Genomic DNA, 27,834 nt, shown 5'->3' with positions numbered 1-27,834 from the left:
TGGGCTGCCTATGTGGGTGCTGTTTTCTGTTTGTACTGTATGGAAGCAGCATTCTGAGTAAAACACTGGAGTAGTAATTTCAGTGGAGCTGACAGACCATCCTTAATACCCCCTTGGGCAGTAGTATTCAAACGTTTTTTGACAGGGACTGATATATTTATCCTAATCACACCCACACCCACAGACCCCAAATAAACTTTACCTTGCATCTCAATGGGAAAGTTAATAGCTTATCAAAGACTGTGGACATTTTTGACACCATAAGTCTCATTGTTTTAATATTTCCAAAGGCTGTAATTTCGAATCAGGTCTGTCCTCACCTCAAACCCCGCACACAGTTCTCTAATTTTTTCCCCTCACCCCTTGCAATTCTTTCGAACCCCACTCTATCTATCTATCTATCTATCTATCTATCTATCTATCTATCTGTCTGTCTGTCTCTGTCTGTCTATCCCACCATCCATCCATCCATCATCCATCCATCAAATCACAACAAGTCTTTCAGAAGTATGTAGACAGCAATCGGTACCACCACCAATTTTGTGATGAAGCAGTCATTCAGACAAAGCTCCAACCTGACCATTACAGCTAGTGGAGATGCATGCACTGTACAGGGAAAGGCTTGTACTCCATCAGTCAGCTGACTGTCGACTGAGCCCAGGCCTGGCAGCGATGGGCCGACACCGTGTGCCGACTGTCAGCTATATGGACGCGTTGGGAGATTATGCAGCACCAGGCTGTAGGCACCTGTCCAGGTATTTTGGTTAGAACAGAAGGTTCTGATGCTGGGGGGAGTGGGGGGGCTGTTTCACAAGACCTAAGATGGACAGACGCCCTGAGCCTAGCCGAGTCCTGTCACCTTATTATTTTTTTATATATCTCTTCTAAGCTCCTTCTGTTCACATGACCCATGCCACGCTCTCCCTGGATCTCCCAGGGTGGATTTCCGACAGCCTCCTCACCGCTCCTGCTCCTCCTCTTGCTTGTCGGTCAGTAAAGCCACCCCTTTGTGTGGGGTGGGGGGGAGGGGGGGACATGGCTGCATGCTCCACCTTTGGTGGCTTAACAGATACGGCGGTGTGGCCCGCAGAAGAGCATGCTGGGATCACCGCCGCAGTGAGAATGTGAGAAGACAGACATAACCTACATCTCCATGAGGATGGTGAGTGACAGTGTCAGCTATGATAATGCAATATTGTATGGAAGACAAGTTTTTCCACGTGTTAAAAATGGATACTATATTTAATGTGGCAGGGCAGTTGTATATACAGGCCGTTTCATAACCCAGATCGAAACTACTTGGCCATAAAACCCGCAGAAGAGCTCCGGAGAGCAGGAGACTCTCCTGAAGTCACGTGACAAATGCACGGTGGGCGGACGGCTAAACCGTAACCCCTGAGCAGCAGAGGAAAACCCCCCCTTATCGTAAGCGGAGATAAGGGGGACTCTCCAACTCACAAAGAGGCACACTCCCATTCCCTTGAGGTTTAGGAGATTTGTGAGAGATTTTCTCCACTATGCGACGAAGGGTCACAGGTTCAAATTCAAGCAGCAACGCGACTGGAGCAGACTGCAGGGCCTGCACGTTTCACCCACATGGACAGGCCTCAAAGCGAGCGTGGAACAGTCTAAGCTGTTAGTAGATGTTAAAAGGCGTTAAATGTCTCAGGTAAGGCCCTGAAGACAGCACACCTGAGTCCCAGAGAAACCGCAAAGTCCGATCCCGGTGTTTTTCTCCCTTTTTTTAACCCGAAAAAAAGCCTGGAAAAAAAAAAACCTCATTCCAGGTTATCAGCAAAAATCATATCTGGAAAAGATAAATACAGCTGTTTTCATTTCTTTTTCAACCTTTCAAGTAGCGGATAAGGGCAGCCTAACAAGTGAGACTTCAAAGAGGGACCCCTTGAATAGGCGTATGGACACTTATGGACCGCGGCCAATAGCAGCTGCGATCGCAGTGCTGGCTGCATCGGGACACTCGCACCTGCGCGCGTGCGGACCCACATACATGCTCGTATCCCAGTGCAGGTTGGGGTACACACAGCTGCACACATGTGCACAGACAAAGAGCACATCAATTATAAGGCACTGTATATCTGGCTACAGTTCAATATTTAAGATTCTGGCAAGACACTGAGCCACAAGGCACGGGGAATAGCCCCTCGACTGCCTCGCAGATGCAAGTTTAGAACTGCTTCATTTCAGTCTAATACGGGTCTAACAAGGGGATTTTCCCGTGGTTGTCATTCATCTCATCCATAATACTTAAGCATTGTGTTGCAATTTTTGGAACCCTCTATATATACTGGAAAGCCCACACCTGACAAGAAGTGCATTGCGACATGGGGGGGATGGGGGGGAGGGGGGGGTGAACAACAGCCTGGATTCACTTATATTCTTTAAAAAGAACAGTGACACTTCATGGAGAAATTCAGCGTTGGGTTTAGACCAGTGCTGATTGGTCGATATTCTCCCATATGCAAATGAAGTCACATGGCCGATGAAGAGGAGAAGACAGAAGAGGCGTTTGTGCTGCAGAAAGGATTGAGCAGTACACACACATCCTCCTTGGTTTTATTTGATAAAACAGTAGCAGCTACAGGTCATTACCACAGATCAAAAGTCTGCAGATCACATTTGATGGCAGCTCTGGCCCACAATCCTTCTCAGTGTCCCATTACAGGAGATAGGAGACTAAAGTTTCCACCAAAAGCTGCTTTGGTCATGACGGCTCACTGCTGGAGGAGTTTTTTTCCCCCACTGGAATCGAGATATAAAATCCCCTATTCTTTAAAAGTCTTTAATCAGACAAAAAGGGATTTTCATAGCGCTTTGACTTGTCTGGTCTTAGCATGCACGACCAAGCAAGCCTTAGTCTTAGACAATGCTGGAAAAATCATCATCTTCAGAGGGGAGGTAAAATATCTATACTTTAAGATACAGAGCCAGAAGCACAAAGGCTCACAGTGCCCAAGAACAGCTGACGAGGTGATCAGAGACGTCAAAATAACGAATGAAATAACGATAAAGCAAGTGCATCGTTGGCTCATACTGACAAGATACCGGGGACCAACCAAACTAGAGACAGCTGCATTGTTTCCAACAGTCTCGGTGCTGTTCATTGTCTACAGTGTGCAGAAGGTTCAACCAGGAGCCTAATATACCAAGACTGAACATCTGCTCTCTCGTGTCAAAGCCCCAGTTCTGGAAGCCGTTCACCCACATGGCGTTTGTTTATATGGGCTAACATGCACCCAGTTGCTTCAGATGATGGCCGCATTGGCAGGCTGTGCACTAACGTGTCACGCGTTCCTCCGGCCCAGTCAATGTCCTCAGGCAGGTGACCTTCATCCCGCTCGATCAGAACCAGCCGTCTGCAAAGCTCAGAATTCCAAGCATTCTACAGCCCAGACGGACTCGTGTAAAAGATTAAATGAGAAGCATCTTCCAATAACATCTTCCCTTTCCTTTCACCTAGGAAGTGAGCAAATTGCATTGTCTGGGACATTTTTTTCACCCAGAGTCCCAGAGCTAAATAGAAAAAAAAATAAAAATAAATAATGCAATACAGTCAAGGACCCTCCCCCCACCCCCGCTCCCCCCCCCAAAAAAAAACGGATCAACGCCCCTGAATAGGATGGGGAATTCCTACCGGATGTTGCTCGACATGGAATCTGCAGACCTGGCTAAATCTCACTAAAAATCAGAGTTGCAAAAGTGAAGCTGGACCCTGATCATTCACCCAGCGTTGCCTGTGATACGCATTCAAAGTCCACGGTGATGGTTAGATTACACGCCAAAGGCAACAAGAAAGAAAGAAAACACGCAAATAGTAGATCTAACAGCACCTGTTACAGCTCTTTGGGTGACTTTGTTAAGGGGTGAGAACGGAACGTCTGGATCAAGAAAAAAAAAAGCCGTTAATTAGTCCCACCCTTGCATTTACTGGGGTGGCAATGAGGTAAAATTCTGCCGACCTTCCCCTTGGTATATTTGGCATCTCCATCCAGGGGTGCAGGAGAGGGTTTTCTTAAGTTTATCCAGCCGTATTGGATGAGGCATTCAGCGTGATTTAATCAAACATTTTGATTGACACTGGCCAACATACATACAATGTTACAATATTGTCTGGTATTAAATTGCCAATCACCCAGATCTATTACACAGTAGCATAAACAGCTGATTTCTCTACAGTTTGTTGCAAGTTTAAATTTACTGAACCCCAGTGCACTGTAATGTTACATATTATGTGAGGACACATTCATAGTTTTATAGGTTTAGTCTAACAGACATAATTAATCTTAGGTCAAACTTGGATGAAGTCGTTTTCTTTGTTGCAGTACCATGAATTAATCAGAGATATGGGAAAATGATGTTGACAATTGCATCCAGCATAGGTTTGGTATGGATTAAGCCTACATAGAATTTATCGACTGTACTTATATTTCTCACTATTTGAAAAATCATTGTGACAGATCTTTGTTTCTGTATTGCATTCCGCGTTGGTCAGTGTGACAAAACTACATTCAGCAATTTATAGCAGCTCAGTTATCAACTTGTCCAGCACCCAAAATCCGCAACAGCGGAATACAAGCGTAATACTTCAAGTCACAAATGCAGCAATTATAGATGTTTTTGAATAAAATGTTTTATAAAGTGACATCGGTGTTTGAGTCATTTATCCTTTGTTAAATCAGTAGGTCACCGTGGAAGTGAAACATTTTAAAGGCTAATAGGAATGTGTGCATTTGACTCTGTCTACTACAAATGAGATAAAGGGAGAGAGTGGGATGCGTGTTTAAAGGCGCAGGGATGCGCACGCATGTCAGGGGTCTCCTACCTGCAGCAAACGCATGCTATGAGGAGCTTCTGATGGTCGACACAGATGGATGAGTGAAAACACCACGGTATCCAACCCTAATTAGGGATGCTACTTATCGAAGTTTTGCTATTTTTTTCCCCTCAAAAGTGGGGGGGGGGGGTGGATCAGGGTCTCCATATAACTTATAACTTGTCTCCCCATCGCCCTCGACATCTGTGCCCGTGAATCCATCCATCCATCTATCCACCCATCTTCCAGCTTATCGTGCTCAAGCTCATGGGTTAATATAATTAACCCAATTTTGTAATATAAGAATCCTTTCAGTATTTTCTCACCCACCATTAAGAGACTGAATCATTTGAAGAAATTAATATTAATGAGGAATTTAAGATGCAATACAAGCAGATAGTACTTACATCAGTAAACTGACCCTAACCATCTGTTTATGTTGCAGGTCACTCCGGCCTATTAAAATATTTAACTACCCAGCATGAAGTTAATCTCCAAAATTCTCAGAAAAACGTAATGGAGCCAGGATATCATGCATATCGTTGCTCTCTGATGAAATCTGCATATGTCCACTTTTTGATGATTGTGACTTTTTATTATAGAGACTTTTTATAATAATAATAATAATAATAATTGATACTTTATTGATCTCTGTGGGGAAATTGTCTTCACGCCTCCCTCAAGGGCAGCCACCTGTTGGGGCACCCAGGGAGCTGGGGGTCAAGGGCCTATTGTAATTATTGCCCCTTATTTGGAGACATGCAGCGATCAATTGATGTCTTATAGAATAAAATGCTCCATTTTTCGTTTTTATTTTTTGGTGAGGGGTGGGTACATATTTTTGAGGGGGGCCATGGCCACCACTGGTCACCCCTTAGATCCGCTCCCGCATACAGTGAGAATGTGATAAAGGAGACGCGCTTCTCACTGCACCACACACACTGCAGAGCAGCAACTGACTTCACACAAAGTCTGACGTTAGGCCTTGTCAATAAACTTGTCAACTTTTTTTTTTTTTGTATCTTGGATTGTGCCTTATACCACATTATACCACATAAATTACCTCCAGAGGCTCTTTCTGAACTAACCACAGTGTAATCCTTGGACTGCATGCCCCGCTGATATAATAATTGCACTCAGCCACACACTACAATCATAATTATGTACCTCATTCCATGATTGAAGCCACACAAACATTCCCAAGTAGACTGTCTAGCTAGTCTGGCTTTTTTTTTGGGGGGGGGGGGCGCTGATGACTCCAGGAAAAGTGCCACTTTTTCCAAGATTAATGAAATGAGGTCCAGGCTGACCCGATACCCACTGTCTCCTAACGTCTGCTTAGTCTGTTGGGGGGAATTAAATCGTCACCACGCCCACCCACCTCCCGCTCCGCTCCCCCTCCGTGGCTGGGCTCTGTCAACAGGTGGTTATGGCCCCACAGATCTGGAGGTCTGGTTTTCCAGAGAGGCAGAGCCTGCCGTGGTCAGGCGTGCCGAGGCTGACTGGGAGGGCGGGAACGTGCATGTGGAGACCATCTGATTGCAGTCGAGGGATGGAGGCTGTGATATCAGGCGTGTTGATTCTGGGTCTCCTAAGGTCAGGTAGTGGTTAGTTAGCTTTCCTCGCCTATTCCTGTGAATCCTGGGAAAGGTTTCCATACCTACTGCCATGAGATATCAGGAATGATTACAGTAATGTCTTTGGTGGTATGTGGCTCAGTGAGTTAGGCTTCCATGCTTGTGATCACAAAGTCACCAGTTCAAATCCTGTCACTGGCAGATTGATGCTGCCATTGGGACCCTGAGCAGGACCCTAACCCCCCGGGTCACTGCATGCTGGCTGACCCTGCACTGCGACCCCCAAGCTTGCTCTCACCTGTGCAGGTGTCTGTGTGTCTCTTGAAGAGCAAGATGGGTTAATCCCTATATGGATGAATGAAGTATCTCTGTTCTATGTCTTTTGCAGCCCCAGGGTGTGTTTAACCAAGGGATACATATTCTGAAGAAAAGGTATCAGTTTGAAAGCTGATATGAAGCCAGTTACCGCAGCAAAATTACTAGAGCATGCCATAAAAATAGTACTTTCTAGAACAGAAACTGGAAGTAGGCAGTTAGTATGTATGAGTAAGCAACCACCTTGTCTGGGGACATCTAAGGGGATCTGCACTTACACACCAATGTGAATGCCTGTCAACTTCCACTTCCTGTTTTTACTGCCCTGAAATCACAAGGGATACAAAAAAATATTTCGAACAATTCCTGCTAAGCTGACCTTCATTCCGCTGAGGCCGTACTGCTGTACTTTACAGTCACCAAACAGAGTCGGCACTTGCGAAGTGAGATTCGGTCCCGTTGCTTAACTGGGAGACTTTTGCTGGGATTTTACAGACCAAGCCCAGCGTTTCTCCCGGGGGAAGCTCTAAAACAGGCTCCGTCGTATAAAGGACGCGGCCGCCTGGATTTTGGGGAATTGGGCTGCCAGAGCACAGATCGCGTGAGATCCCAGCCACCGCTGGGAGAAGCAGATGTCAGTCCTCAATATGGGGCCGTCAGGCGTGGGATAGGACACGGCTGGGGCCCCATATCTAGGAGGAAGGAGAGTGCCACGCTGCGGGATTTCACAATCAGAAACCGGTCTTACGGGACACTGAGCAAATGTAAGAAAGTGGGCTTTAGCTGCCTTTAACTAGGGTTCGTATCAGAGATGCACCTAATACTCCACTAGATGACACAGCAAGAAGCTGAGAGAAGGAGCAATGAACTACAGTGCAAACCTCTCCGTCCACTGCGTCATCTACGAGACGCAGCCGCTTCAGATGGGATGGTACCTCTGCATTGCTGATGGATACCACTGTCAGGGGCGGGGCCACAGGGGCACTGGCTCAAACTGAAACATGATTGGCTGCCAGAATGCCCCCACCCCTGTCACTCACTGATTAAAAATATTTCACTGGTCATTGATAAGGTTGGCCCTTTCGATGCACCCGCCTTATAAAATTTTTGTGATAGTCAGAAACATCTTTGTTCCTTGCTGGCAAAGCTGGGACACGTTATCATATGGGACCCTTCCGTTGGCTTGGCTTCCGTCAGGTCTGCAAGCCCTATGCACAGTGAAGCGTGACTATTTTGTAATGAACACACACACACACTCACTCACACACACACTGCCCGATCCGCACTGAATTTGTTCCAGAAATCTTTACCCTAAAAGCCGCAACCCAAAAGCTTCCCAAGGGTGACGACCATATGGCACAGAGGAAATGAATAACAGGGAGAGTTTATCCCGGACATGAGGAGGTCGGGGTGGGACCCCCCTCTTGGAGCTTCTGGGTACTTCCCAGGATCGAGCGGCGAGCCGCCCATTCAGATCAAATCCATAACAAGCAGGCCCACGTCCGTCAATTAGACTCGTCGACAGAGGCCAGCGTCTTCATAATTCCCAGCTTATTTTTTGCCTCTGCAGTCTAATTAGACAGACTGAATGGAATATCGAGGTGCTTAACCTACCCCTGCCCCCAGTTCCCGACCACTCTTTCCCATAGCCATTCCCTTATGTGGTGCCTTGATGGTCAAAACCCAGCTGCTGCTTCCAGATACAAGGACCATTTAATCTGCATCTTCTTTGGATGAAGGGCGGTGCGGCCTTCCATGCAAACCACACGAGCGAGAGCCTAATTCGCTACTGCCTAAACCACGCAAGCCGCTCCTTAATTTTCCCAGTCCCAAGGACCCAGTTGGATCTAAATCTCCCACGCACCGATTGTCAGCCCAGCTGGTCAGCTGTAAACGGGCCCAGCCGAATCGTCCAAAGGGCATCTTCCTGTGTCAAATCAAGCCTGTAATACCGTTAGACTATAATACAGGAGCCCTGTGAAGTATGAAAGCACCACGCAGATAAAGTGAGGCAAGAGATGAGTTCAGAAAACCACTGATCCGAGGCAGCCATCGCACCCCAGCAAGGCCTCGCTGGTACGTGTACAGACAGCGTACACTAAACCGACATGGACTTCCTCCTAATAGAAGGTAATTAACTTCACCTTTCAAAATGGGCATCGTGCCCCTAAGTTATTATATGGATTATCAAGGAATGTTTATTTGGGTTCTGGAAGACTCATTGTATGTCGGGGCTGACTTTGTTAGCGAAGCCTGATGAGAAGAAAAGGACTGTGATAGAGAGGGGAAAGGAGCCGGAGATGAGGGGAAAGGAGCCGGAGATGAGGGGAAAGGAGCCGGAGATGAGGGGAAAGGAGCCGGAGATGAGGAGGCTGGTACAGTAAGTGGGTAGGTCTGACGTGACTGCTGGGAACTGGCAGAGACAGAGCAGACGCCGTCGCCCATCTTCATCCGTCAGATGCAAATTGGAAAACAATCTCACGGGACCGATCAACTTTAAAGGCGGCCCTGTAAACACGTGTTATGCTGAGAACACGGAGCTTGGGAATAAAAACAGGTAGGCGACAAACAGGCAAATCGCACGATGGCTTCAACAGTTACAGAAAGTAGTCGTCCCCCTCCCCCTCTACACAGACACACCGGGACTTCCTGACCGCATTAAAAGCGTGGAGCCAGGGGGTTATAGAAACAAGGGGAGACTTAGGGTTCTAACCCGGCTTGGATCCTCAGGGACCGGCTTGCAGTTTACGTTGAATTACAGCATCAACACCTGACACACCATTTAGGCTCCTCAACAAGTAGAGCATTATCCTAATGAGCAACGCATAAGCTGTAATCCTTCCCTCCAGTGTAAGCTGTTTTGGATAAAAGCATCAGATAATTGAGTAAATGTGAGAGTAAATCTTTGGGATTGCTTGAGAGGAATTGACTTGGTTTATTAAAAGAAGCCTTAAGACAGGGTTGCCCAGTTCCAGTTTGCGGACATCCCTGCTGAAGCTTATCTTGATCAGCTAATTACCAGGTTTAGTAGGTGTGTCTGTTGCTTGCCGGAACAATCCCAATGCTTAGCACAGGGCTGGAGAAAGAGCAGCGAAGTCCATCATTGAGAAAAATGCTGGGTTGATGCTCCAGTGGGGTAGGATTCTCTTCAAGGAAGAGTAAATTTCCCAATATATTATTTTTTCTGCAGTCCAACTGTTTTCATAAACCCTACTGGTTTCCTGTCTTCAATTAGAGGGGATCTCCGAGGGACTGTTTCAAGCCGCACTCGCTCTACTGACCGTGAGTGGGCTGGGGGGGGCGAGGGGTTGTCCAGAGAGCTTGACACACACTTTCACAGCCCATTAACCGGGACCAAAAGAGATCATATGGATCAAACGACACCACTGCCTGAAGTAAAGAGGTGCAGGGTTGAGCTGAAGGAGAAAAGCCCCCCAACGAGGACATCTGAGCCAAGCTCTGCCAGCATCCTCCAGAAGGGGGCGCACTTGAGTTACAGTAGTCCCTCTCTTTTTGTAACTGTGTATCGAACCAGTTTATCCCAATGGCACTTCATTGACTCACTAAGTCAGACTCATGCTGCACACATGAGGCAAGCAGTAAACTGCTAGGTCACTGAGAAGCAGGGAAATCAGCTGCCCGACTCCCCAAGGCCAGTTACACACTGATCATATGCAAAAATATGCCACATGACAGCTGGGGACAGGAGCCACAGACCGGCTGGACCCACCACACTCGAGCTCCCATCCAAGCTGGTGAGTACCTGCCATTTCAAGGATGCTAATTCACCCCCCCAGCCAGAAGACTCAGGCGAGAGCTCCTGAGTAACCGGTGCAGAATGGTCTACCGCAAATTCTCACCTCCCTCTCTCGTCACAGCGAAGCGTATTATATTCCGAAGACCGTTTCATTGTCGTTCCCCGAGGCAGGTGATGCCCCCCGAAGATGCTGGCTGTTTATATACCACGTGAGGAATTGGGCAGGGAATTCAGAAATACCGCAATCCCGCTCAGTGCTGCAGCTCAGAAACACCCGAAAACAAAAGCCCGTTTCCTCAGACCTAAGCAGGCGACCCTTGGGACGGAGCTCTCCATGTCGAGACCAGGGGGGTCCTCGCGGGGCGTTTCTCAGCATTGTTTTCCCCATCGGCATGTACGTGCTCTGTGCGGCTCCAACTCTCCCTGTAATTGTTCCCCCGGGACAAACAGGATGTTTCCGAAAAATCCACTCTGAGCCTCAGCCGATTCGAGCCCTCATATTTTTTCCCTGTGCTGCTGTGTGCTGGGACCTTGCCGCGTTTGTCCGGTTATAATTAACCGAGTCCTCGTGCTGCGTCACCTCCTAGCGCTCACTCGCCAGGACCGCAGTGGCAGCGGAGAGCATGATCGTCCGCAGAAACCCGATATGAGGAAAAATTAGTAACAGGAAGATGGAGAAGTAGGATGTAACAAGAGGGACACCGCGGTCAGAGAGAGTTTAATACAGGAAGAAGCGGAGGGCGTGGGGTTAGTGGTGAAGTCTTTTTCAGACTGGGACTGGATCCCTGTGTGTCTGTCGGCGTGTGCTTTAGGGTTGGCCTGACGTTTGGGGTGACACGTGCGTGGAGAAGCCCCAGCTCCCTGAGAGGTAAGCCAAGAGAAAGAGGTTAAGCAAAAGGACTACAGCCAGAGGACCGATCTCCTGACATCCCATAACCATGGGCTTCCCCGCCAGTAAAGATCTCCCACTGACCGGACCACCATGCCTGGGACACACCCCCCAGAGGAGAACTAGACGGACTGCCAGCTCCCTCAGCTTCTCCATCATTTCAATTCAATGTCCGCAGCCTCACGTGTCCACCATCCTCCCCCACCAGTCTGACTCCCAGCTCGCAATAGATGAGTCACGGAGAATTGTGCCCAGTTAAAGATCGAGGGAAAATAATGGTGCACGTGGACCCAACTGAGCCACACACTCGCCGTGTCACCAACAAGTCCCTTAATTGAACAGCGTCTCCCGCCCACCTGTCATCAATCAGCATCAACCCCCTACCTGCTGTCATATAATCAGTGGGAGATGTTCTTCCCTTCTGGAGGCAATGGGAAGAGCAACAAAAATTGGGTCCTGTAATTTGGGAGGGGGGGGGCTGTACCTCCAGCTGGCATGTAATGAGTTTAATCTGCAGTGTCAGTGCAGGGCAGATCGCGGGGATGGTGAACTCAGCTGTGAACTGCCCCAGTGCATGGTGGGACACATCACCCCCAGTGGGAAGCTGACACGCTCAGACGTCCCTGTCGCCTTTGCTTCTCGAAGGCTCACAGATCTCCATAACGACCGTCTTCTCACCCCATGTGTCGCTTCGCTCAGGCAACTCAGGTCAAACAACGGCCAGGAAGTGACATCGTCATTTAGTGCCTCCCCATCCTCGATTGACCAGGGGAGTAAATCAGGCAGGAGCCACACCAGAGACTTCTTCATAGTCGTGAGCGTCACGAATGCTGGCTGATCTTCTTAGAGAATTTGCACATCCGTGGTTGGTGCAAGGAATATTTTGTACAAGCCCTGCTCTCCCCGGTAATGCGGCAGTGACACACTCCCGGCCCCCACCGGACGTGGCACAGATGGAGCTGCCACTCTGAGTTTGTATCTTCATATGGCTCCATCTCGGAGCAACTTCCACAACACAAAACCCAGCTTCCCAGTATCTCTGTACCCAGGTTGCGGCCAATACCCTAACATGACCCATCCTCAGCGGAGTGAGGTACCACTCCCCATTACAGCCCTAACGACCTTCAGTTACTCATCTAATTCCACACCATCAGCCAAAACAAACCCTCCCCATTAAACTGTACAGAGAGGTCTACCACAAACTTCCAGATCTCAGACTCCATTAGCTCAACACCTGAAAGACCGTTTCACCGCATGACACAATATTTTATCACTGTAAATACTGTCAGCCAAAGGAACTATTGACTGGTAAAGGTCTCCTGGGAAGGATTATCATATGAGCAACTGCACTTTAATTTGCTTTAACTGTCTAAACATTTCAGTAAAAAAAAAAGTTTTACAGACCAACTAGCAACTTGCCTTCTTAGGACACCATAGTTACCCATTACATGGCATCCCCCAGTTTGGTCTGAATAAATAAATGTGTCCAGCTTAGTCATAACTTCTTGATACAGAATCCTGGAATTCTCTCAACTGGACTTCAACACTATCTGACTGCACACCATATAAGAGAAAGTATTTTTCAAATAATACTTTGGTTATATAAACAGATGTCATGGATCAGGAGTGCAGCAAACACTCATACAGACAAGCATCTTAATTTGACTTTTGACTGAATCTGTCAATTCGGATCAGTGAGTCTGCACCCTGTCTACTCCTTGCACACACCGACTGTCACGTGACTGACCCAACAAAACGGGTCACACACAGGTGTGAGATTTGATGGAAGGACATGCTTCCCCCTCACGGTGAGAAAGATCAGGTCTACACTCCAACAAAACCAGTTTTACCCCTGGAAAACCATTAACCCAAAAATACCATTAACAGCTAAACACAGCCCCTCAGCCCCAAAGGTGATTAACCGAATCCGTTCTTTCTAAGCCGTTTACAGCAGAAAAATTATTATAAACTCTACCAGAGGCTCCGGAAGACACTGTACAAAAAAATAAGGTTTTTTCAGGTAGCTTTGTGCAGAACAGCAGCCAAAAACGGTTTGACGGGTACTTTGTAATCCTGTCAACGCCTCTGTCCCCCATTCCAAGACCAGCTCCAATTCCAGCACAAAGCAATGTTATTAAAAATCTGGATCCCTGGCATCAGCCAACAGGTATGGTAATACACTTAGAATATCCACAGCAATTATTGGTCTGCCACTGTCAGTATAAATGTATAATGCTGCAGAGATGGCAACGGGGAATTTCGGGGAAGAGGGAAAAAAGCCAGCTCTTTATGCGGAGTTTTACTCCTAATTTAGGCAGAAGCCCAGGAAGTTGTGCTTAAATTCACACAACACCTGGAGCAGCAGTGATTATAGTGCATTCATTTGCTCAAGAAAGGCACAGGCTTAGCAAATAGAGCCGGAACCAACTAACTTCTGCGCAAATACCACGTGCACAAACATTCACACAGAGCCCAGCACGTTAATCTTCCTTGACAGCATTTTCCAATAAACTGGTCATTTACTGGATGTCGTAACATTATGGTGCTTCTGTGACTAACACTGTTTCTGAAATTGGATCTGGACAAACCAGTGACTCGTCTGATATATGGCCGATTCAGAACTTCCCAGTATTCCGAGTACCATACTGAGTTGCCAGTGCATAAAGCCACACATATCATCCGTCACCGTGCACGTGTTGCAGAGATCAAAGATCAGGACTGACACGACCCCACTGACCTTCCTGTCGTCCAATTCCGTGGTCCGTCCCGGGGACTCCCTCGACGCCCTGTGCTCGCAGGCAGATTTCAGCGATAATTGATAAGAGTGCATGGACAGGTCAGTCCCTTTGAGCTCCGCGGACAGGGACACAGTGGACTGGGTCGGCCTGGGGATGAGCAGCGCTGTCTGAGCAGGTTTGGACCCGACCGTGGGCTGCCTGAGTTTGGAAGCTACCCCAACCACCGGCATGGTCTTGGCGGGAAACTCAAAAAGATAAAAACAAAAATCATAGGAATCCAGCACCAATGGTGCTTGGACCCCTAGTTAAGACAGAGAGGAAAAAATTAAATAAAAGAAAAAGAATCTGAAGCTTTACTTTCCCCTCCCAGCACATGAGAAGGAGCCTGGCTGGTGTTGGTGGGGGAGGAGTCAAATGTCTTCCGACGTCTAGCGACGAGAAAAAATAAATAAAAGCAGAGAGAAGCAGAGCTGACAGAGAAGCCCTACATGGGAGGCAGGAGCAGGCATTCTGCGGTCCTCGCCGAGCGCGGCGTGCAAAAAAACTGTAGGGAGTCGCTGGAGTATCCTGCTGCCTCCCTCCCCCCCGCCACCCCCCCACCTCTCTGACAGAGCTAACTCCACCAAACAGGACTCAGGGGGGGTGTCTGGCTGCTCCATGCAGTGACTGCCGCGTCGTGCACTGCCCGTAACTCACGCAGCGGGGAGGGCACACACCTCCTGCCCAGAGAACATTCCGCCACTTCAGTTAAGAGAGCAAAGAAAAAAACACTGAACAAAAATTTTAAAAAGTTTTGACGTACTTGCCGGGCCAAAGCAGCATTCCTGCTGCACAAGAAGGCTGCCTGGGAGTTGACACCTCTCACTAGCCACAGGCTATTCCTGACTGTGGATAAAGTAATAATAATAATAATAAATTATGATTTAAAAAAAAAATTCAGCAAAAAAAAACAGGGAGGGTGTATGGGTGTGTACTTCGGCCAAAACAAACAGCTGTTGGAAAAGCGTTCAGCCCGGAAACAATCCCTTCACTGAAACTGTTTGTCTGGTTCCTGGCTATTTTTCACTGCTGACAGCCCCTGGGTCGGGGAATCGTGTCTCCGTTTTTTTTTTTTATTTTTTATGATCTACACTCCCACCAGCCCGTTTCGGTGAAAGCGGAGGGGTGACAGCGTTCAGAGACACGCTCAGTGGGATGCTTGAACGTGCCCTTCTGGGGCACACACTGGGGGGCGGGGGGGGTGCGGGTTTGCGGTCTCCATGGCAGAAGAATACCACATCGCTGATTGCCATCGATCAAAAACTGCCCTCGGCTGTAAATTCGCTTCAGAAATCTGTCTCCTGGCTTGAAGCTTCCTCATCCGCAGCCAAAGTGTATTTAGCACTGACAGTAAGCTTTTTAATAAGGAAAATGAGTTATTAGTTATTACAACACAAGATGAAAGTTCTGATGCAACTGAAGGCAGATCGGGAGTATAGACTCTGCTCTCTGTGTTGGTTTTCTTACTACACATAAGCTGAAGAAGAGAGGCAAAGTTTTATATGGAAACCTGCCATCTGGTGTGCTTTAGAACTCTATATGTGAGGGCTGAGGATTATTAAGAATAAAAAACATTTAAAGCAGACCGTTATAAAATAATCCACCAAATAATCCAGTCGGAGGCGAGAATGGCAATGAATACACAAGTTGATTGGAACTGGTTCTGAACTGAACTGGTCCTGAACTGAACTGGTCCTGAACAAATGGTCCCTAAAGTATCTTCTCCATTAGCAAATATCGTCCCCAAGGTTTATTTACCTTTCACCTTCTTCTGCTGTGCTTCTCCCTGACGCCTTGACACCATTTCATATCTGCTGTTTACATCCCCGCTTGACAAAAGGACAAAATGTCAATATCGACTGCTTCCAGCACATTGTCTGCCTAATAAGCGAGAGTGATGGTTTAGCTTGCTGGAGAACAAAGAAAAGTCAACTTAATGCAGGAAGGCGTAAGTGTCAGGTTGAAAGTGCTAAAAGCAGAGCGGCGATAAACCTCACATGGGCTGAGAACCACACATTGTGATGGGGAGGAACCGTCAAGTATCGTGCATCCTTACCCAGGCCACAGCCGAGTCATTTTCACCCATTAGAGGTCAACGAGTATTCCCGAGCACTGCAGCCAGACACAGCCCATCAACAGCAATGTACTTTCAGTTCTTCCATACAAGGGTGATGACCAAGGGTGAAGGCACCACTAGAGTTATTGTCATGGGCATAGTCATCACAGGCACCATCAGATGCTGACGACTGCTTGTTGACGCTCACACATGCATATCTGGATGGGAATATCACATGAAATGTTCCGTCAACAATCCCTTGACGAATGGGAACACTTTCCAGGGAATAACCAATGCAGGAGACACCTGATCGCATGAAACATTCCAACACAGGCGTTCATTCTCCAGGCCGGTGCGCGACTTTCCAGCGGGGGTGACTGGCCAGAGTCAGCTCCCACGGGGCAGTGGTATTTAAACAAGCCTCCCACGCATGAGGACCTGCCCAGCTGCAAGAGCGTTATCTCTCGCGTGCACAGCCCGTCGAGCGGAAAAACAAAGCTTGACGGCTGAGCGGTGGCCTGTCACGCTACATCTGAAGCATTCCTTTCTGGTGGGTTTGAGCACATCCACTCGCTCCAGTCTGAAGAAGCATCAACCTTCATGCGGTTCTGCAAGCTGCTGACATCTTTTCTGATGTTTTGAAACCCGACTGCAATCCATGAACTTGCATTTGATATTAGAGTGAAATAATGTGACAAGATGTCCTTCTAGAAGCCGCAGCATGAAAGCTAAATCAACAACTTGGTGGTCTTGTATGTGGACACGATGCATCCTCCAGGGGAACATAAACATGACAGAATAGCAACGAATGAGACGTGTATCCTGCTTCCTGCATGGAAATCCTGCTTTGCTTCTTCAGCAGAGACAGCACTGGGGCTTCCTGTTTCCAGACACCATCTCCAATCTTCAGATTCATTTGCCCTGCTGAAAAATGTCCAAGGACCTTAATTCTTCATAAGGCTTCCATCAAGCACTTCAATGAAACCCATCACTCTGCGGCACTCTGCTTGAAACGCAATATCTGTGTGAATATTTTCACAGCAAACTTCAATGAGAGACATTCAACAGATTTTGAAAGGAGCCTTCATTCCTACCACCAAACTGGTGTAAAACAACCAGACCTACAAGAGTCACATTCCATCCTCTGGAATTTGCTATGCTTTTCCCCAATTTACCCAGGTTTTTTTTCTGGAAGAAGCTTTGCTTGATGCACTTCCTGGTTTGAACAGCTGGTCTTGATACAGACCCAGTTCCTACAGAGGTGCCTACTCTGGCCTAAATATATGAAAGGGTGACAAACCATCACTCAGAACTATCATAGCTCTGGGAGATAAATAGTCTTGAAACAAGACTAGACTGGCCCTAACGGAAAAACAAACAATAGCGAGAGTCAGCGGCCTATGGAACGACAAGAGATATGAACCCAGGCATGCAAGGAAGCCACGTGGTGACCCTGAGGGCCTGGCTGAGTTGTGCCCTACAACAGGTGCTCCTCCTTTTGTGTCTCTTAGTCCCCAGAAGCACCATCACCTGATATGACCCACACGGTATCAGATGTGTGCCTGGGACCACACAAGGAACCTCCTCCCCCCACCAACAAAGAACAAATACACAGGGTATGAGCAGAGGTTAGAAGCAGTCATATGCCTTCCGATGTCTAGTAGAGCCTTTAGCCTTCGACCTCAACAAAACGGGTTAGCATAGTACAGCGGCACCAGATCAACATTAAGAGAACAACAGTGTTCCTCCTTCAACTTGGAGAAATACGTTAGGTTTGAGATGCAACATTACGACTCTGCATTGCCCGCATTCCAAGGTGGCTTACACTGGCACTGACTGCTTCGCAAAAACACTAAACAGAATCACTCCCCTGGCCATACAGGGTAAAAGCATCCACTTGTGCCAACAGCCATGGCCCAGTCGCTAAGAGGAAAAGCGCACCCGATATAGTCATGAGGAGGTAAAGCATGAATGCCCGGTGACAGTTGATTAACACGAATTGCAACCACTGCAAGTAGTGAAGGGATCAGGGTCATGCTGTTATGCACCCTGTCTCTCCTCTGTCTAGCAGCAATGGCTCAGAGGCGCCATCCACTACCTCAGCTCTGGAACTATGAATAAAAAAGAAAACAGAGAAAAAATATGAAGGATGGGTGGTAAATGTTTTACAACTTCCTCGTTTTGATCTTACACACGATCCAGTACGACTCCCCCCCCCAAACATTCCAATAGCAGCAAGGTATGTGGTTAATTGCTGGTCAACCATGGACTCTGATGGATTAAAGACTGCATTCAACCTGGTTACCCATTGACAAAGGACTGGCTTACACTGGTTAAGCCTTCACCAATGGCTAGTTTCACCTTAAACCAGCACCAGCCCTGACAAAAGACAGACCCAGATGTGGAACACTCTCCTTTATTAAAAAGCCCTACCCTAGTGATTATACTCATTTCCCTCTACACATTGCACTCAACCTAGTGCTCATTAAATTACCAGTTTGCTTCCAGATGCCCTCACTCAGTGTGACTTCCTCTCTTTACGCACATTTGCATCCCATTCATGTAACTTCACAAGGCCAAGAAAACCCACTCAGTAATCAGGCGGGCCCTACCTTTAGCTTACTGCCATATTCGCATGCTTTAACCCGCCACAGCCTTGTGAAATCTCCTTCTCACACTTCTGATCCAGGGGCCCGAAGCCAACACAGAGCCGGCCCGCAGTTATGAGCCGGCCCCCAGCTATGGGCTCTCCTGAAGCGCTGAAGATGAGAACTGCTTCCTGTGGCACCAAGCCAGCCACCGCTAGCTCTCTGCATCTGGATTTGGCCCTGAAGCCTGGGACAGCGGCCTTCCTGGCTTCACTCAGCAGCCTCTGGCATAAGATGCTCCCCATCATATCAGAGTGGTGTTATCTTGGTTTCCTGTTTACCCAGAGGCAGCCAAGACCTCAGGACAACACAGCACAGAAGTTCCTGGCCACATTCTTTTCAGATATCTGTAATCAACAATGGCTACAACGAAAGATGCAGTGATTGTGTTTAGGACTACCGATCATTAAGGCCTTCTTCACATTTATTTAATTTGGCATTGTCAACTGAAGACTTTTTCTCTGATGCATGACCTGAAAAAACACATTTTGGATTGAGGGGGAAGCCGGAGGAACCGAACGAAACCAATGTGATTCGACAAGTCACTGTGTTACTCATTCATAATTATAATCTGCAGTATGTACTCGTAGCAATATTTATGACTGAAGCTTTATAACCCAACATTCTACTGCTCATTTACCATGTTCTTGACCATCTCCCTGAAATGTTCCCCTAACTAAATGTTCCCCTAAACACACCATAAGAGAGTAGTGAAATAGGCTGTCGTATATCGTTACTACTCAAATAGGTGTTAACCCGTTACGTATGCTGCCCATTGACAACAGGTATGTGTCATAAACAACTGGCCCAGATGGTCTCTGAAACACATAAGCACCTTTACCAGAACATTCATTGAATTTTGAATATGCTAGTTGCCAGCATAGAAGTAAAGGCTAAAGACTGCTGTTATCTGGGACATTTGGGTTTACTTTTTACTAGATAACTGTGAGGGGAACCAAATAAAACAAATTAAATGCACCTCTGGACACCAGTAGAAGTCCTGAAAAAGAGTTAATTTCCTCAATGCATAAATATACAATAGCCATGTAAATAGTTACCCCAAAGTGATGAATGAAACAGATAAGCAGAATGACAAAGAATAATTAGCAGATTTGGGAATGCTGGAAAGGAAGCTGTGATGATATCCTTGTTTATCCCTTTAAGAAGACAATGGCAAAACAAGAGATAGATGAAGGAAGTATGAGCTTCTTGTGGTGGACGAGCTGTGCGTGATGCTATCTGAATCGCGGCGAATGCAGTGCAGCACGGCGCAGCCGGCCAAGGCCGCTCCCAGGAAAACCCATCTGAATCTCAAGAAAGACTCCCACAGTCCAAGATGTTGGCAGAGGATTTAAGGAAGACGTAAAGTCCCAACTGGTGCATCTCCTTGGGCCAGCAGACGCTCTGAGGATGAGTCTGGTAATGCTCTCATATCCGACGGGATGTGGAGACAGACGCCACTCAAGAAGGGTGCTCCTCAAACGCATACTTACCCCGGGATATATTGCGTAATCTATGCAAGATTCGATTTAGAGAAAATTTCATAATCTCTGTTGTAAATATAATAGGATTAAAGTATTCATATCAGCAGAATATGCTGGGATTATCCCAATGAGTGGATTTAAATCAACTTTGGAATGGAGCAGATTTAACTTTGTCATTGCCATGGAGGTAAATCCTCTATGATCATATAAAAGAGAGAACTCCTTGCCGAAAACACCATCAGGATTCTTCTCTGCAGGCTCCTCAGCCAAGAGAAATAGTTTAAGCACAGAGGCCTTTAGAGCAATATGTTTGCTTAACTTTAAAGGAATTAAAATATACTATACGTGCAGTTATTGTACACAATGTCGCACTTTTTAACGTTGTCTTATTGTATTTGGCACAGCACTGGGTTTGTACACTTGATTCCAGGCCAGGGCACTGTTGCAGTTGGCAGGACAGCACCATTTCACCTCAGTCAACAGGAATAGAGTGTTCTGCAGTTCCTTTGTGCTTAAGAACTGTGCCCAGCAGCCTCAACTGAGAAGGGAGCGGAAGCTTAGCATTGTTTCCCAGGGCTCTGGTTCTGTGAAATGATGAAGGAAAGAACCAAGAAAGTTCTTCCTACGATATCAAGCACACCCATAGTTGGGCCCAAATTCAGTTACATGACTGGATTTCCAGACATGCCTCTGAAAGGCCTTCAGGGGACAGAGGTAAGAGGGTGCGTGCTGATTACAGCGCATTGCTGCAGCCACCACACGACAAACCACCTCAGGGATGAGAACCTTAGTTCAGCCACACAGTGGGTAATACCTCAGCACCACACTAGTCTGAATGGACCAGTTTGAGTTCTTTCCCCAGTGGCTGGAGTGCCAATCCTGCAACCAAACCCCAAGTTGGACGACCATCATACCCAGGACAAAGCAATTGCAGGTTAAGGGGCTTGATCAAGCGCCCAACAGAGTAGGATCATTGGTGGCATTATCAGGATTCAAACCAATGACCTTCCAGGTCCTGGTACAGATCCAGAGGCTCAGAGCGCTCACTCCGCCACAGGGGACAGTGGTCTACTGAGAGGTCAGTGAGCTCCACAGCTTTGTGCAATCAATAACTACTGGTGTTGCGGAAGTCAATAAAGAAACAAACGGCATATAAAAGGCATTTCTTATTATTATTTATCTATTTAGTCTTTTCAATGAGCCAGGTGCATAGCTATGTCTGACTCTCAAAAGCCACATAAGACAAATGCTGACCTGTGAAGCCCAATAACCAGCTTGATACTATGTAACTGTGGTGAGCATAGTGATCTGGAAGAAGTCTATCAAAGGATTGGTGGGGTGAAAAAAAAAATAGAGAGAGAGAGATACACAGAGCGTGCAAACCTGAGAGGGTGTGAACTTGGTTTTCGGGAAGATGCCTGACACGTGAGACCATCTCAGTCCCCCAGGTGTGTCTGGCAGCGACGCAGCCCGATTTTCAACGTCTGCCCTATATGTGCACGAGGATAAACTTGGGATCTTCTTCAAAAATGTGACAGATCCATGAAAAACGTCAAGCGGCTTGTCCGTACTTGAAACACCAAGGGCAGCCTGCTCTGAAGAGGGCTTCCTCAGCCACAGACACATACAGCAGCTCGTAACTGCAGGTGATTAACATCAAACGCCTACATTTCTCAATAAGGTAAAAAACAAATGACTTGACGGTAACTCTGACACAGTCCCCATAACTCTTTCTATGACAAAGAGAACATAACCATAAATAAAGGCATATAATAATATAAGGACTGAATGTACTTTGTATGGCCTATAACTGACCCCTATAGGGTCAGAGCTGACCCTGACTAATCCCTTGGATTTTCCTGGCTTTCCCAAAAGCGAGTTGTAATTCCTCCTTTGGAGCTTCCTTACTTATCTGGAAGGAATGCATTGCAGCCTCTCGTTCTGTCGCACTGATACACATGCCTTTGCCATTCTCAGCACAAACAGCATTCAGACACTTCATCCATCTGGTTTATTATACAATACTATTACATCTTATCCTCCTTAAGTGTCTCTAAATAGTTTGTGATACTACAGCAGGTTAACAACTGAAAAACAAATTAATTCTAGTGATCTAAATTCTTTTTCTATGCTGTCTAATAGACAAGCAGTCCTCTTGGCTATACTGTTTGCACATATATTAATCCATAACAGGCAAGAAAGCATTTTATAGACTATTGAAATCCCTACCCCTGTGAGAATATGTACTGAGGTCTTCATCCAAACAAAAGCGATCAGACTTCTGGGGCGGAATGTTAAATATCATGCCAATTTAATTCCACCGTACTGTAACGCTCACTACTTCTGAAACGGGGCGGTGAGGGAGCAGAGCATTTTCACGACACAGAGACAACTGAAGGCCGCCGAAGCTTCGGGCGAGCGAGGGAGACAGTCCGGGGCCAAACCCTCTGGAGATCATCAAACCTCAGCGGAGCCTGAGACCAGCCTCACCCTGCAGAAATGTGCTGGAGTCACTGAGCTGTGAAATTGCCACAAATATGAAATCACTCATGTTTTCCAGCTATGAATGTGAATTTAGACAAATCCCAAGTCTTGGTTCTGAAAGGTTGTTCAAATGGCAGAAAGAAAAATATATAAATAAACAAAATGAAAAGAAACTTAGAAAACACAACAAAGTCCCGAGATGACTAAATACATGCTGCTTGAGGATACGAAGAAAAAAAGTTACGATGACTTCAAGCTTTAAACGTTTCATAGACGACCAACCACCAAGTATAACGACAAAAAATAAATAAGCAAAATAATAAGAAAACCTCAGGAATAAATGGAGGGTAACCAAAAGTTTCAATTCAGACCCCAGCAGTCATTATATCTGCATAACCAATTTTTTCCCCAGATGCATCAATAGCAATTCCAGATAAATGCAAAGCCAGCGGCCAGAGAGCCTGGCTGTGGTTAGCCAGCAAGATCACTGGGAAGAAACTTTCTGAGATCCGCACATGCTGGAGAAAACATGCAGAGACAACAGCAACTCCTGTGCAGCGAGGAACCAACAAACAGCAGAGGATAAAATCATTCCTGAATGCTTGCGGTAGGTCGGGGGAATAGGTCACTCGCAGGTCTCTGGAACTGTTGCCGGGACGACCTGGGTACAGACCACCGAATGTTTCCCTCAACGGGGTCAGCACTGACATGTCAGACCTCGTAGACATGGCCTCTAAAGCACATCATAGCTACAAAACAGAAACTGTCTTTTCACATATTAAACATCATCTAACTTCAAATGTGCCATTGCAAGACACAGAGTACAAAAAAATCCTAAATAAATTTAATTTTAATTTTAGTCCAGTGTATGCAAATTTAAATTTAATTTTAAATATGCCTGCCTTGCGCCCATAGCCTCCAGGATAGGCTCCGGACCCCCCCTCACCCTGAATACGACAGGTGGTTTCAGAAAATGGATGGATGGATTTTAAATGTGAAAATATTACTAATAGCAAAAGCAACACTTATTTGGTGATGTGATGATACATTTTTTGCTACTATTGTTGTACTTGTCTTCAGCTCAGCCCAGCCCATGTTCTGCTGGTAAATATCAGCACACTTACAGGAATACGGATGCAGGATGTCACACTGCAGTGTAGCCCCTGTCCCCCAAGCCAAGCTATTTTCTGGGCTGTAGGACTTGTCACTAAGTGAATTAGCTGGGTGACAGTGTATCATTACATGGCTTTAGCAGAACTGCCAAGCCAACATTGTGTGCTGCAGCCTGGGGCTGGGTGCTGGACAGTTTGGAGCTGAAGTCTTTGGTTACCTCTAAGGAGAACCTTTTGTACTTAGCTAGCTGAAGAAACGAGTACAAAATCTCCCCAGCTTCTCATGTTGACTTCCTCCTACTTCCCCATCCAAAAGGTTCTCCTGATAAGCCCATAAAGGCCTAAACACGGAAAAGGAGCCACATTGAAAATTCTTGCCTACAAAGCAAGTGATTGTGAGACTTATTCCACTTGTGCCTTAGCTATCATTATATCTGTTATCGTTATACTTACAACAAGAAAAAGGAACCGAATAATGGACTTCCGGAAAAATGCATTAAAGGAGGGATTAAGTTTTGTGTTCGGTTTTATGGTTCTTGGAACAGTGAGATGGAGTCAGCTTTTACAAAGTCTACTCACCGCTAAAACACTCCCAACTTTCCATGCATATTTTTATGTTAATTATCAGGCTCAAGATAAAACACGAGCAAAGTATAGAAGGAAAAGCATCCTCCCACTTTAGCATTTGAAGAATGGTAATAGGAACAAGATACGCGGTGGATTTCACCCTTCAGCAAAGTTCCAGTCACATAAACCGGTTTTATCACAAATCTGTGTAATCCCTTTTTCGAAGACGATTAAAGTGGAGAAAAAAGAAGATGGGGGCATGTTCGACATAAGTAAATGACAGCTTCCTCTCAAAAAGCTCCTCTTCCTCCCAGATGCTATCCGTCATGTATCCGTGATGACAGATTTCTCCTGCGATATTGAATCGGCCCATAGCCGTCCGTGACACACTGAGCGATGGACTGTCAGCCAAGGATCGATGACAAGAGACTGAAAATCATCCAAGTAAGCACAATGCTGTGAGGAACCACTCATCCCCACGGGAGATAGGAGCAAGTCCAATGAGCAGATGTTCAGCAAACAATCGTTCATCATCGCAGGTCACATGTGCAAAGCATGAATTACAAGTAACGACCATAATCAAACTGCTCCTTTCTTGGGTGTCATTCTGCAAGTAGTAAAAACAATATGAGGTGGAGATTGGTTGAAACAGTGAGTAGCTATTAAATGAGCAGAGAGTAGTTTAGTGTCACCAGAGTGGGAGACTGGCACCAAGAACTGGACATGCCAGCAACCTTCACCTTGCTTCTGCTGGTAAAACTATGGGAACATGCACTTTCTTTTCCTGAATCCCTTGGAGAAAGTGACTGCGATTCGTGGACCTCATATATCATCCGGTTAGGATGCTGTGATCGGAAGGTTGCCGATTTGAATCCCATGGTCGGCAAAGCAATTTCGCTGTTGGGCTCTTGATCAAAGCCCTTCACCCCCAATTCCTCCAGGGAGTGTCTAACGTTGCTTTCTCAATTGTACCTCACCTTGGATAAAATCGTTTGTCGAAATAAATAAAATGTATCATGAAGACCAGCATCCAAAAAGAAGGACAGGGCACATTCGGATGAGCCAGTATTTATCGTACAGATCTGTCAGGGTCACAAGACGGATGTATCCAACAGTGACACAGGAAAGCCTTCTGCAGGGAAAGTCAGAAAGCAGCCGCACGAACTAAGGACGTCACCACGGCCAGATTATTTACTCTCTTTCTTCTCTCCTTTTGAAGCACTTCCTACTTTGGCTTCCCAGTTGCCTGGGGTTGTTCAGGGACACCAGACCGAAATGAAGCTTAATAAAATGACCCGCTGTCCATGCGGTGACACGACGCATGATCTGGCACGTGTGATGACCCATCATCAGTCGAGCATCAAAAGCGACTCTGCGGTTGCGTCTGAAACTGATTTACCTCCATCCCGATCTGACCGGGTTCCCTTTTTCCAAATGTCAGGAAGTAATAATTTGTTAAACACAAGTTGTTTCAATCTCTTCAGTTCATAAGCCTTAAGCACACTCCCACCCACCCGCACACACAAAACCTCTCCCCCCATCCAGATAGACTTCAGATTTGTTTTTTACATACGTTCTGCCTGTTCCGTGAGTGCAGGTACGCGAATATAACTCTGAGCTGAAAGTGTGATCCCCTGAAGCCTTGAGATAAACAGTAGATAATACTCATAAACATTCCTTCTTCTCTATGGGTGGGTATGTTTTGATTTCCAGGAGAACGTCCTTGGCAGACCTGGTTTGGTCCCGTTAATCCGTTCCTGTCTCCGCCCAAACCGGCCCTCCTCCCCGAAGAGATGGATGCTTTGTTATGAGATGGACGTTAATTGTTGTCAGCGCTCCCGGCAATTTCAGTCGAGCGCCAAACCCTCCATGTTAATACTGACAACTATCCACTGATGCCGATCCCTGTGTACCGCAGAGGAGGGGGCTGGGAAGAGACATAATCCCAGTTTCTTATGTGAAATCCGGGACTCTCAGATTCCACAAACAAAACACAAACAGGAATCAATGAATACGAGCAAACGGGCTTATTACTTTATTCACTAATAATAACGCAACAGAGACTGTTGAAAACCCAATCAATGGAATTCCTTCTACTCTAAACTTGAAATGAGTGTCGAAAGTCATAGCTGAAGGACATTAGCTAAGGACATGAACCCAATTTCAGATGTTAGCAAAGCAGGGAGCTCTGTGGGACATCAGCTGCGTGCCTTCAGGAGCATCACGGACAGAGGCAGGAATCCATAGCCAGCTCCTCTGCTACGTGACTAACAGCCCAAAGTAATTTTTTAGACCATATAAACTATACAACATGCACCTGCGTTTAAGTTTTAAGCGCGTCTTACTGCATATAGACCTCTGGGATCCCACTGTTTCCCCCGTCCTTCTTCGAACCCGTGTCTGGATCTGGTGGCCGCTGCAAGGTTGCAGGCATTTTCAGAGCTGCAGGTGCAGGTTCACCTTGGTTCCAAAAAGCATAGGGTTCACCCGCACCCAGAAAAACCCTCTGAGTGACCTTCAGACAAGCTAAAGAAGGACCCACCACAGCGCCTGGCTGTTTGTTAATCTCTTACATACCCTTCACTCAACCCAGCCCATCGTCACACTTGACATGCACAAACAGTCAGGATCGATTTGGCGCCACTGATCACTCCCTTGTATCACGGCTATCAGGCTGGCGATATGCACGTTAATAATGCATTGCTGCAGATTGCACAGCTGCAGCAGGACCCACACACACCCACACCCACGACACCCTGCCCCTCTCACACGCCGAAACATCTTTTTGGGCAGCGCAGACAAGATGTTGTCATACAAGCTGCAAATCTGCGACAGATTTCCACACAGCGGACTGTACCTCGTATCCGTTCCTCGGTGGGGTCCGTCAAACGGGTCTCTGGAAGTAAAATATGAAGGTCTCCGAAAAGGTGTCCTTTATATTTATGTACTCGATGAGAGAACAAGACAGGCGTCATTGGACAAATTATACATTGAGCAACATTTGCTGAAAGATATATTAAAAAAAAATTTAATGAGAGCACAAAACAAGTATTGCTTCACTGAGAAACCTCGCCAAAGGAAGTCCGCAGACTTTTTCCCAGCAGAAAAAAGACCCAGAATCATATCCTTAGGGATGCATTATTTCAAAAGCGAGACATAAGTTTTTATTTCCAACACTAAACTTGCTAAAGGATTTTTCAGAAGCAGATTAATCCTAGACTCCGGTGCTGCAGTTGGTGCTTCACGTATGCAGTCATACTGGAAGTGTTAAGTTAATCAACTCAACACTGCAGTCATTAGCATGCGATCGAAACCTAACATAAAGGAACAATATTAC

General features: G+C 46.6%; 1 protein-coding gene across 5 annotated transcripts in view; it reads right to left on the bottom strand.

Annotated features, from left to right (window-relative positions):
- The window catches only part of LOC111843402 (neuron navigator 3), a 219,309-nt gene that overhangs the window by 98,873 nt on the left and 92,602 nt on the right, over positions 1-27,834 (bottom strand). The window contains exon 1 of one of the 5 annotated variants that reach the window (XM_023810972.2): positions 27,355-27,490. The exons of 3 other annotated variants lie outside the window; for them this stretch is intronic. Coding sequence is in view for 1 of the 2 variants with exons in the window: in XM_023810966.2 (XP_023666734.1) it covers positions 14,107-14,337 (231 nt within the window). In the remaining variant the exon portion in view is untranslated. Of the gene's footprint in view, positions 1-14,106; positions 14,697-27,354; positions 27,491-27,834 lie in introns of those variants that run through there. One more of the 5 variants, XM_023810966.2, reaches the window with a different exon arrangement.

Source organism: Paramormyrops kingsleyae, chromosome 3 (genome assembly GCF_048594095.1).
Source record: "Paramormyrops kingsleyae isolate MSU_618 chromosome 3, PKINGS_0.4, whole genome shotgun sequence".
Classification (NCBI taxonomy): Eukaryota; Metazoa; Chordata; class Actinopteri; order Osteoglossiformes; family Mormyridae; genus Paramormyrops; species Paramormyrops kingsleyae.
This window is presented reverse-complemented; position numbering and strand designations above follow the sequence as displayed.